This window comes from Anser cygnoides, chromosome 22 (genome assembly GCF_040182565.1).
Source record: "Anser cygnoides isolate HZ-2024a breed goose chromosome 22, Taihu_goose_T2T_genome, whole genome shotgun sequence".
Taxonomy (NCBI): Eukaryota; Metazoa; Chordata; class Aves; order Anseriformes; family Anatidae; genus Anser; species Anser cygnoides.
Window position 1 is genome coordinate 4,363,277 of NC_089894.1, and position 11,482 is coordinate 4,374,758.

Below are 11,482 nucleotides of genomic sequence, written 5' to 3' on the forward strand. Positions count from 1 at the left end.
AGAGCAGCCATGAGTGGCATGTTTGGGCATCAGTCCCTGTCCTGAGCCTGCTTTCATGAAAATGGAGTTGGGTTCACAGGGACTGGGGGCTCCAGTGTGTGGCCTGATGTGACTGGTAGCAGTACGAACTTGTGGATCCCCTCAGCCTTGCACATCTTGGCAACAGCTGGGCCATGCCAGATGCTGTGCTGAAAGGTGGTAGGGATGCACAGGGAAGCTCTACCTGCTCTCCATGCCCAGACATGATGCCCATGATCAGGTGGTGGAGGAAGGTGAAAGTGGAGTAGAGATAGAGGGCAATCCCCAAGACAATTAACGATTCCCAGTTTCTGCAGTCCTTTGGGATCATCTTTGTCTGAGCCTCCATTCCCAGCACAGCTCCACCCAAAGCAAGAGGAACACTCTTCCCCAAGAGCTGGGGCCTCCAATGTCAACAGCACTTGTCTAGGCGGAGACGTCACAAGTCAAGGACTGGTGTCCATTGGCTGTGGAAGAAGAAGGGATGTCTTCCTCAGCTTCAACAGACAGTGCCTGAAAGATGAATTGCTGCAGTATGTCCTGCATTCCAGTGCCTAGAGGCATGAGGCAGTGCCCCCAGCCTATTCCCACTAAGGAACGGTTTTCTCCCTTGGCCATCTGTATTCAGAGGAAAAGACCACACAGGGACACACTCAGGGTTGCTGCAAATGTTTATCAAGTCTCAGGAGGGAAATGAGGTGACTCCAAGAGGAGGCCCCGAGATCGTAGCACAGCACGAGCAGACAAAAATCTGTTCGGCTTTTCCAATGGCAGACTTGCAACAGAGCATCAATCTACCTGGCCCACAAGGGGAGAGGGTCTAGCAGGTCACTCCAGGCTGGTTTCTGGGGGCCTCACGGAAAGGAGAGGGCAAGAAAGAAAAGAAAGAAAAAGAGTGTGTGGAAAACAGGAAAGGTATAAATCGGCCATGTTGTCATAGAATCCAGGCTGGCCCCTTCCTGTCTGTCTTTACAGGACAAACCAGAGATGGTCAGGGCCTCCTAAAACAACGGCACAAAGTCTGTTCTTCCATCCATTTTTATCCAGCAGCATGTTCTGAGTTCCTGGGGTCCTGGTCTGGGGCACTGTCTGGCATCTTTAGCAGGGGCGGCACCTGCTGCCACAGTAGCGGCTGGTAATACAGGAGAGGTCACAGCAGCCAGAGGTGATGGGGACTCCGTCACAGCTGAGGATGCTGCCAACGGCAGCAGAGGTGGAGGATCCCACAACGGTGTTCTGTGGGAAGGAGCTGAGGATGGGTCCAGGCAGGGTCACCACCACGGGAGAGGGCTCAATGACGATGGTGGAGTTCTGGCACTGCCTGACGCAGGGCTCGTTGCAGCTGCTGGCCAGCGGGGTCGGGCCGCAGGGCTGGCACGGCCGGCACTGGTCGTAGCAGGACATGTCTGGGGGCAGGAGGTGCACCTGGGAGAGAGGGCAGGGAGGAAGCAGAACATGGGCATGCATGAGGAAAAGACTGTCACCACACCCTGAGGGAACCAAGGCACAGGCAGTGCTGTGAGCTGGAGGCTGTGCAGGGATGTGCCAGGGCTTTTTGGCCTCATCCTGCCAGAGCCCAAAAAGAACCACCAGAGCCTGGCTACACTCTAGGCTCCAGCCCAGGAGCCATCATACTAAAGGCCCAGTCTTCCTCCATGGCAAACCTTCTACCCCTTGACTCTCCCACAACCAGCAGCCCCAAGATTTGGCGTGGAACACAGCTGAGAGCAGCTGAAAGGTCCATGGAACTGAGTCCTCCCATGCGAGAGTGACGGGGACAAGAAGGGGCTTCACACTCACCTTGTTCCCAAGGAGAAGAAGGCCAGAGAAGTGGATGAGAGAGCACAGACCTGGGCTGGCTTTTATACTGGGCCTTAGCTGCCCCATGTCCAGAGGCATCCCTTGAAGCAGGGAGTGTTTTCTGACAAGCTACTCGTGCATGCAAAACATCCCACCTAATGATACGGGCTGTGTGTTGCCTTCCTGTGATGCTGCTTTTCATTTCCTGCTTTATGCCCTTTCCCCAGAGAAGACAACTTCTGAGTGGCAGGAAGGGAGGCCCAAGTATTTCCAGGCAACACACATCAGTGTGGGCAGAAGACTCAGCTCACGTGCTGGAAGAGTCCAGGAAAGGCAAATGAGGTCAGCTTGGGTGACTCCCTAGGGGCTCTTTGGGGCCCTTTTGCCTACAGCTGACCCAGCTCCTGCCCGTGACCCTACCCCTCCTGACACTGCCCTCAGGGAAAACCTGCTGGCCTGTTTTGCCTCCTCCTGCTCTGATCCAGGGATATCTGTATAAGGGGAGAGGTTGTCCAGGGCCCTTTCTGGATCACAAAAGAAAGGCCCAACAGGACAACGTCTGTTTTAGTTAGAAGGAATAAGAACATGAATGTAGACAGAAAGTAAACCTTTTGTGTGCAGGTGACCCTGCCTTCTACCAGCATCGGACAGAGCCGGCTGGGTTTTCCCAAGACACTCAGTGCAGATCCTGTCCATAGAGAATTCCTTCTTCACTCCCATAACTTCATGCCTTTTATTTATTGTTTTAAAAAATAAATAAAATCATACACCTCCTCCTTACATGATGCAAGCTTATTTCTGTCATGACACCCACCAGTGATCAGTAGGGGCACTCCAGCACTTTCCCTTACCACTGCTACTCAGGCTAACAAATGGGATTCTCAGGCCTTAAGTGCAAGGCCCAAGAAAGCTGACGTTGTCTTGTCAGAAGCCCTGGCTCCAGTGCCTTCTGCAAGGCTCCCAGTCCACCTCCCCTCTCTACCACATCAAACCATGTACTTTGACCAGATGCTGTCCAGAATCTTTGCTGCACACTGTGTCACGTTCATGCACATGTTCCTCTCTTGTGGGCACTTGCCTGTACTGGGGCTGCCTGGGACAGAGTTAACATTCCCCACGGCAGCCCCTAGAATGCTGTGCTCTGTGCTTGGAGCTAGAACAGCATTGCCATCACACCAGTGTTGGGGCTATAGTGGAGCAGTGCTGGCACAGCATCAGGACTCTCTCCAAGTCCCCAGAGGAGTCACCCCTCCCTGCCTCTCCAGGCCAGGACACAGCTACACTCCCCATGGCTAGAGAGTTCAAAAGGATGGTGTTAGCTTTATGTACAGGGAGACAGGCTGAGAAATCCTGCCCTCTTCGAGCAGGCCCAGCCCTACGTAGATCTGCTGCTGGTGTGGTGTCAGTGGTGTCTGGGGTGGGACAGGGGTCCCCCATGGGGAAACCAATGCCACACATACTTCTGTGACTCATGGGCCTGGAGCTGAGTCATGCAGGGGCTGAAACCTTGGGCAGAAGTGGCATTGAACCAGAGGAACATGGGTCCTATTTACCCTGAAGGCGGTCAAGGCCTGGAGCAGATTGCCAGAGATGCTATGGGAGCTCCATCCTTGGAAGAGTTCAGACTTTGCCTGGACTTGATCCTGAGCAACCTGATCTGATGAGACCCGCTCTGAACACAGGGTTGGACTACGTGCGTGCTGGAGGTGCAGCCTGTGATCCTCTGGAGGGTTTCTCAGATGACCTCTCATTCGGACTGCTCAGGAAGCCTGGGGCAACATGCACAGTCACCACATCTCAGCCTTGGAGGGATGTTGTTGACAGATCACTGTTTCTATTAATTCCCACTGTGACCCTTGATCACATACCGATATCATTCATGACATCAAAAGCGGGTGGAGGGAACAGCACTCATGCACACTGCTGCTCATGTAAAAAGATGCATGAACTCATGGGTGCACTCACAGACACTCCTGGATACATACTGAAGTATATTTGGGCACACACAGACAGGTATGTGTGCACACAGCGAAGAAAGCTAATGCTGCTCTCCTGAACTCCAGGGTTCTGATCTCACTTTCTCCTGTCTCTGAAGGAACATCCTGGCTTGCTGAGGCCCTGCTGTGTTGTTCGTCCAGAAGATATCGAGTGGTGGAAGACCATGAGTCCTGAGCAGCAACTCCATCTCCTCCTTCCTCCTGCCCCTGGTATCTTCCCACAGGGGTGAGGGGAAGGTCTACAGAGGGGTTTCTTTTGTTGCTGCTCGGTTTGTCTGAGAGCTGAGAGCTACTGCTCTTCATTCTGGACTCAGCCATCTACCTCTTGATCCAGACTGGGAATACACTCATGATGGTGGAGCCCAACCAGCCCTTCCATCCTTCCCTGTAGTTTATCTTTGGAGACCTCCCATTAACTGACATATGGCACGTTGTTGTGGTTTAACCTGTCCGGCAGCTAAACACCACACAGCCGTTCACTCACCCTCCCCCCTCCCTCTCTGGGATGGGGGAGAGAAACGGGAAAGTGAAGCCTGTGAGTTGTGATAAAGACAGTTTATTAAGAGAGAGAAATAATAATAACAATAATAATAATAATGATAATAGTATTAATAATAGTAATGTGTACGAAACAAGTGATGCACAATGCAATTGCTCACGACCCGTTGACCGATGCCCAGCCTATCCCCGAGCAGCCGTCCCCCCCACCCCGGCTAGCCACCCCTATATATTGTTTAGCATGACGTCAGATGGTATGGAATACCCCTTTGGCCAGTTTGGGTCAGCTGTCCTGGGTCTGTCCCCTCCCAGCTCCTGCTGCACCCCTAGCCTGCTCGCTGGCAGGACAGAGTGAGAAGACGAAAAGCCCTTGGCCTGGTGTAAACACTGCTCTGCAACAATTAAAACATCAGCATGTTATCAGCGCTCTTCTCATCCTAATCCAAAACATAGCACCCTACCAGCTACTAGGAGGAAAATTAACTCTGTCCTAACTGGAACCAGGACAGATATCCACCCCTTATTCCATACCATTTATGTCATGCTCAGGCTACACTCTTTCCAACACCTTGTAATTAATAACCATTTTCATCTATGATATATAGCAATCATGGTAGTGATGACATACAGTATTATATAATAATTAACATACTACAATTCAACTCATGAGCTATTCTCACCCAGTATTAAATCCCCTTGAGGTACACACCAGACTTCCCCATTCTTTTGCATTACCCACCAAGTGCATCCAGGTCCCTGAGTAAAAGCAATTCCACGAATGGGTTTGCCTTTTCCTGAGGCAGGAGTAGCCCAGACTGTTTTACCCAGCATGTTTCTTACGTGCACTACAGGAACTTTATCCCCTTCTACAGTGCGTAACAGGTTTGATTGGGCAGGTCCAGCTCGGTTGGCAGATCCCCTGGTATTGACTTACCAGGTGGCCTTTGCCAAATGTGTATCCCAATTTTTGAATGTCCCAGCACCCATTGCTTTCAGTGTAGTCTTTAACAGTCCATTGTATCGTTCAACTTTCCCAGAGGCTGGTGCATGATAGGGGATGTAATACACCCACTCAATACCATGTTCTTTGGCCCAAGTGTCTATAAGGTTGTTTCGGAAATGAGTCCCATTGTCTGACTCAATCCTCTCTGGGGTGCCATGTCGCCATAGGACTTGCTTTTCAAGGCCCAGGATAGTGTTCCGGGCGGTGGCATGGGGCACAGGATATGTTTCCAGCCATCCGATGGTTGCTTCCACCATTGTAAGTACGTGGCGCTTGCCGTTGCGGGTTTGAGGAAGTGTGATGTAATCAATCTGCCAGGCCTCTCCATATTTATATTTCAGCCATCGTCCTCCATACCAAAGAGGCTTTGACCGTTTGGCTTGCTTGATTGCAGCACATGTTTCACAGTCATGAATAACCTGTGCTATAGTATCCATGGTCAGGTCCACCCCTCGATTATGAGCCCATCTGTATGTTGCATCTCTACCTTGATGGCCTGAGGTGTCATGGGCCCATCGGGCTATAAATAATTCACATTTATGTTGCCAGTCCAGGTTCACCTGAGCCACTTCAATCTTAGCAGCCTGATCCACCTGCTGATTGTTTCGATGTTCTTCAGTAGCCCGATTCTTGGGCACATGAGCATCTACATGGCGTACCCTTACAACCAGGTTCTCTACCCGGGCAGCAATATCTTGCCACAATGCAGCAGCCCAGATGGGTTTGCCCCTGCGCTGCCAGTTGTTCTGCTTCCATTGCTGTAACCACCCCCACAGGGCATTTGCTACCATCCATGAATCAGTATAGAGATAGAGAACTGGCCACTTTTCACGTTCAGCAATATCTAAAGCCAGCTGAATGGCTTTCACTTCTGCAAACTGACTCGATTCACCTTCTCCCTCAGCAGCTTCTGCAACTCGTCGTGTAGGACTCCATACAGCAGCTTTCCATCTCCGATGCTTTCCCACAATACAACAGGACCCATCAGTGAACAGGGCATATTTCTTCTCATTTTCTGGTAGCTTGTTGTACAGTGGGGCTTCTTCAGCACGGACCACCTCCTCCTCTGATGATATCCCAAAGTGTTTGCCTTCTGGCCAGTCCATAATCACTTCCAAGATTCCTGGACGACTGGGGTTTCCTATTCGAGCCCGCTGAGTAATCAGTGCAACCCACTTGCTCCATGTAGCATCAGTTGCATGATGTGTAGAGGGGACCCTTCCTTTGAACATCCAGCCTAGTACCGGCAGTCGGGTTGCCAGGAGGAGCTGCGCTTCAGTACCAACCACTTCCAAAGCAGATCGAACTCCTTCATATGCTGCCAATATCTCCTTTTCAGTTGGAGTATAGTGGGCCTGAGATCCTCTGTATCCCCGACTCCAAAACCCCAGGGGTCGACCTCGAGTTTCCCCAGGTTCTTTCTGCCAGAGGCTCCAGGTGGGACCATTCTCCCCGGCTGCGGTGTAGAGCACATTCTTTACATCTGGTCCTGTTCGGACTGGCCCAAGGGCTACTGCATGAACTATTTCCTGCTTAATTTGTCCAAAGGCTTGTCGTTGCTCAGGGCCCCATTCAAAAGCATTCTTCTTACGGGTTACTTGGTAGAGCGGGTTTACAATCAGACTGTAATTTGGAATACGCATTCTCCAAAACCCCACGACACCTAGGAAAGTTTGTGATTCTTTTTTGCTAGTTGGTGGAGACATAGCTGTTATTTTGTTGATCACATCCATTGGGATTTGACGACGTCCATCTTGCCATTTTATTCCTAAAAACTGGATCTCTCGTGCAGGTCCTTTAACTTTATTTTGGTTTATGGCAAAACCGGCCTTCAGAAGGATTTGGACTATTTTCTTCCCTTTCTCGAAAACTTCCTCTGCAGTGTCACCCCACACAATGATGTCATCGATGTACTGCAGGTGTTCAGGAGCTTCCCCCTGCTCCAGCGCAGACTGGATCAGTCCATGGCAAATGGTAGGGCTGTGTTTCCACCCCTGGGGCAGCCGATTCCAAGTATATTGGACTCCCCTCCAAGTGAAAGCAAACTGTGGCCTGCACTCTGCTGCTCTAGGGATGGAGAAAAATGCATTAGCGATATCAATTGTGGCATACCACTTGGCTGCCTTTGATTCCAGTTCATACTGGAGTTCTAGCATGTCCGGCACTGCAGCACTCGGTGGTGGCGTGACTTCGTTCAGGCCTTGATAGTCCACTGTTAGTCTCCACTCACCATTAGACTTTCGCACTGGCCATATGGGACTATTAAAAGGTGAATGAGTCTTGCTGATCACTCCTTGGCTCTCCAGTTGACAAATTAGCTTATGGATGGGAATCAGGGAGTCTCGGTTGGTGCGATATTGCCGCTGGTGCACAGTTGTGGTAGCGATCGGCACTTGCTGTTCTTCAACCCTCAGCAACCCCACAACAGAAGGGTCCTCTGAGAGACCGGGAAAGGTAGACAACTGTTTAATGTCCTCTGTCTCTAAGGCAGCTATGCCAAAAGCCCAGCGGAACCCTTTTGGGTCCTTGAAATATCCTCTTCTAAGATAGTCTATGCCAAGGATGCACGGAGCATCTGGGCCAGTCACAATACGGTGCTTTTGCCACTCATTACCGGTTAGACTTACTTCAGCCTCCAATACAGTTAACTGCTGGGATCCCCCCGTCACACCACAAATACAGATGGGCTCTGGCCCTTTATAGCTTGATGGCATTAGAGTACATTGTGCACTGGTGTCTACTAAAGCCTTATACTTCTGTGCATCTGATGTGCCAGGCCATCGAATCCACACAGTCCAATAAACTCGATTGTCCCTTTCCTCCCCCTGGCTGGAGGCAGGGCCCCTCTAGTCCTGGTCAGAATCTTCGTTTCTGTGTTTAAAGGACTGCCTGCTGGAAGTTGGAGCAGCAAACTTTTCAGAGAACCCCTTTTTCCCAATTGTTTTCTTTTGCAAATCACGTACCTGTGCCTCTAGGGTCGCAGTAGATTTTCCATCCCATTTTCTCATGTCCTCTCCATGGTCACGTAGGTAAAACCACAGGGTGGCGCAGGGTGTGTGCCCACCATATTGTCTTCCTTGCACAGATGAACATTTACCCCTAACAGCTGAGACACTGGTTTGTACAGGTGGGGAGGAAAATAAACTCTCTTTAAGTTGGTGGACCTCTTCAGAAAGTTTCTCCAAAGTGTTCTCTTTTAGCTGATGGACACTGGTTCGTTCAGGTGGAGGGGAAGATAAATTCTCTTTAAGTTGGTGGAACTCTTCAGAGAGTTTTTCCACAGCCGAGACGTAGGCCTGTAGGGAAGAGGAGAGACTTTCTTTGTACTGCCGGAATTGTTTAGCCACTTCATCCACTGTGGGTCCCTCATTCTCTTTCCAGGTTATTATTGCCAATGAGCTGGCATATGATGATGGTGCACTCCGCACAAACTTCCGCCACATGGGTCATGTACACTGGACTTCATCTGGATCTGTGGATGTTTGTGCGTCGTCTAGGTCCTTATAAATTACTTTCCGTACGGCCAATTCCCTCAGGTACTGAATTCCCTTCTCCATGGTGGTCCACTTGCCTGGTAGACATACAAGTTCCTCCTTGAAGGGATACCTTTCCTTCACAGCTGACAGAAGACGCCTCCAGAGGCTGTGAGATCGTGCTCCATCTCCAATTGCTTTGTCAATGCCTGCGTCCCTAGCAAGGGATCCCAGCTGCCTGGCCTCCCTGCCCTCTAATTCCACACAATTGGCTCTGGTGTCCCAGCACCGGAGCAGCCAGGTGACAAGCTGCTCACCTATACAGCGACCAAAGTCTTTTCGCACATCTCGTAGCTCACGCTGGTATAGAGTCCGGGTAGTTACTGTTGATTTTTCAACATCCTCATCCTCATCTTCATCCTCCTGCACATTTGATGGCCCAGCCTCGTCTTCTCTATACCCAGACCTAGCAGAAGACTGTCTGCGTTCTAAACGACCTGAGTCTCTATACCATTTTTTCACCATGTCTACAGAGGCAACTTGCACTGCTACAGCTCGTTTCTCTGACCCAGCCACAGGGTCTGCCACAGGGCTTGGAATACCCTCTGCAGGGGCAACTTGCACTGCTACAGCTCGCTTCTCTGACCCAGCCACAGGGTCTGCCACAGGGCTTGGAATACCCTCTGCAGGGGCAACTTGCACTGCTACAGCTCGCTTCTCTGACCCAGCCACAGGAGTGGGAGCAGCTGCTGGAGCTGGAGCTGCTGCAGGGGCTGGAGTGGCTGCGGGAGCTGGAACTGGAGCAGCTGCAGGAGCTGGAGCGGCTGCGGGAGCTGGAGTGGCTGCAGGGTCTGTAGCTAGGTTGATAGTAGCATCAATTGCAGCTCGATAGGCACAAGCCAGACCCCAGCACGCTACAGTGATTTGTGTCACTTTGGAACTGCCAGAGTCATGACACCTTTTTTTTCAAGCATTCTGCAAGCTTTTTAGGATTTTGCAGTTGTTCAGGGGTGAATGTCCAGAACACTGGAGGTGACCACTGCTCTAGAAACCTGCCCATATCCTCCCACACTCCCTGCCACTCGCAACTATCCCACCTCAAGACAGATCTCTGGATGAGATTCCTAAGTAATTGTTTAACCTTAAACAAAACCTGAAGCGCATTCAGGAGACATAACAAGAACATGCTGGTCTGAGTATCCCAAGGATATTCAACATCTTGGAGAACCACCGTAACTAGCTCAGAGGATAAGAGGGTGGTGAAGGAGAAAGGGAGAGTGAACAGGTAGGGAAAAATGTCTTCCCCTGTCCCCTCCACAGATTGGCTCCCTGATGAAAAAAAGGCAATAGGTGTAATTGCTGATAGTTTCCGAGATATGGTTTCCAAAGTATAGAGTCGACGACAGTGCTGAGTACAAATACCAGGTTAGAGTCATGACCAGAAATCTCATCATTTCATAAGCCATTGTTACACCGCACAGTACCATAACAATCTTAAACCAGGGCCCGGAAAGGATAAACAGCACGACAGGGAGCACATACAGAAAGTAATGTGCTATAAAACTCAATTTGGGAAACAGGCACAGCAGACGAGATTAAGGCAATCAACATTGTGACTAGCAACTATTAAGCAGGTCCAATACTTATACCAATTTTAGTTTAACACACTCTGGTCAAATCTGTCGTTATCTCAACCCTTCGAGCCCCACATTGGGCGCCAAAAGGACTGTTGTGGTTTAACCCGGCCAGCAGCTAAACACCACACAGCCGTTCCCTCCCCCTCCCCCTCCCTCTCTGGGATGGGGGAGAGAAACGGGAAAGTGAAGCCTGTGAGTTGTGATAAAGACAGTTTATTAAGACAGAGAAATAATAATAACAATAATAATAATAATGATAATAGTATTAATAATAGTAATGTGTACGAAACAAGTGATGCACAATGCAATTGCTCACGACCCGTTGACCGATGCCCAGCCTATCCCCGAGCAGCCGTCCCCCCCACCCCGGCTAGCCACCCCTATATATTGTTTAGCATGACGTCAGATGGTATGGAATACCCCTTTGGCCAGTTTGGGTCAGCTGTCCTGGGTCTGTCCCCTCCCAGCTCCTGCTGCACCCCTAGCCTGCTCGCTGGCAGGACAGAGCGAGAAGACGAAAAGCCCTTGGCCTGGTGTAAACACTGTTCTGCAACAATTAAAACATCAGCATGTTATCAGCACTCTTCTCATCCTAATCCAAAACATAGCACCCTGCCAGCTACTAGGAGGAAAATTAACTCTGTCCTAACTGGAACCAGGACACACGTCTTGGTCAGGATGCCTCTTATTCTTTTAGATGCTTTCTCTGTAGATAGGACAATTTACTTTTCCAGCTGTGTGCTCTCGCTCCTCTGCCTCCACTAGTGGGCCTAAACTGGGATGTCCTCTTCGCACTCATGGCCTATGACCAAGCTGAGTGCATCTGCCACCCACTGCAGTACTCCAGTCTGGTGGGAGGCCTGTGGTCTGAGCTCCTGCTCCCCTCATTGGCACAAGTGGCGCTCACCCTTCGTTTGCCCTGCTCTGGCCCTACACAATCACAGCTTCTTCTGGGATTCGCTATCTCTCATGCAGCTGGCTTCTGCAGAGAGCTTCTGGACTGCTGTGCTGCTTGACTACAACAGCACCACCAGTTTTCCTGTCCTCCTTGAGCTC

At 50.6% G+C, this 11,482-nt stretch overlaps 1 protein-coding gene across 1 annotated transcript; it reads right to left on the reverse strand.

Annotated features, from left to right (window-relative positions):
- Nucleotides 1-676: 676 nt before the first annotated feature.
- On the reverse strand, nt 677-2,011 carry LOC136786803 (feather keratin Cos2-3-like). The gene is made up of 2 exons (XM_066981699.1): nt 1,819-2,011; nt 677-1,443 (listed from the first exon to the last, which is right to left on the reverse strand). Exons 1-2 carry the CDS (start codon nt 1,915-1,917, stop codon nt 1,117-1,119), a joined length of 426 nt encoding a protein of 141 aa, XP_066837800.1. The 5' UTR covers nt 1,918-2,011; the 3' UTR covers nt 677-1,116.
- Nucleotides 2,012-11,482: the final 9,471 nt, after the last annotated feature.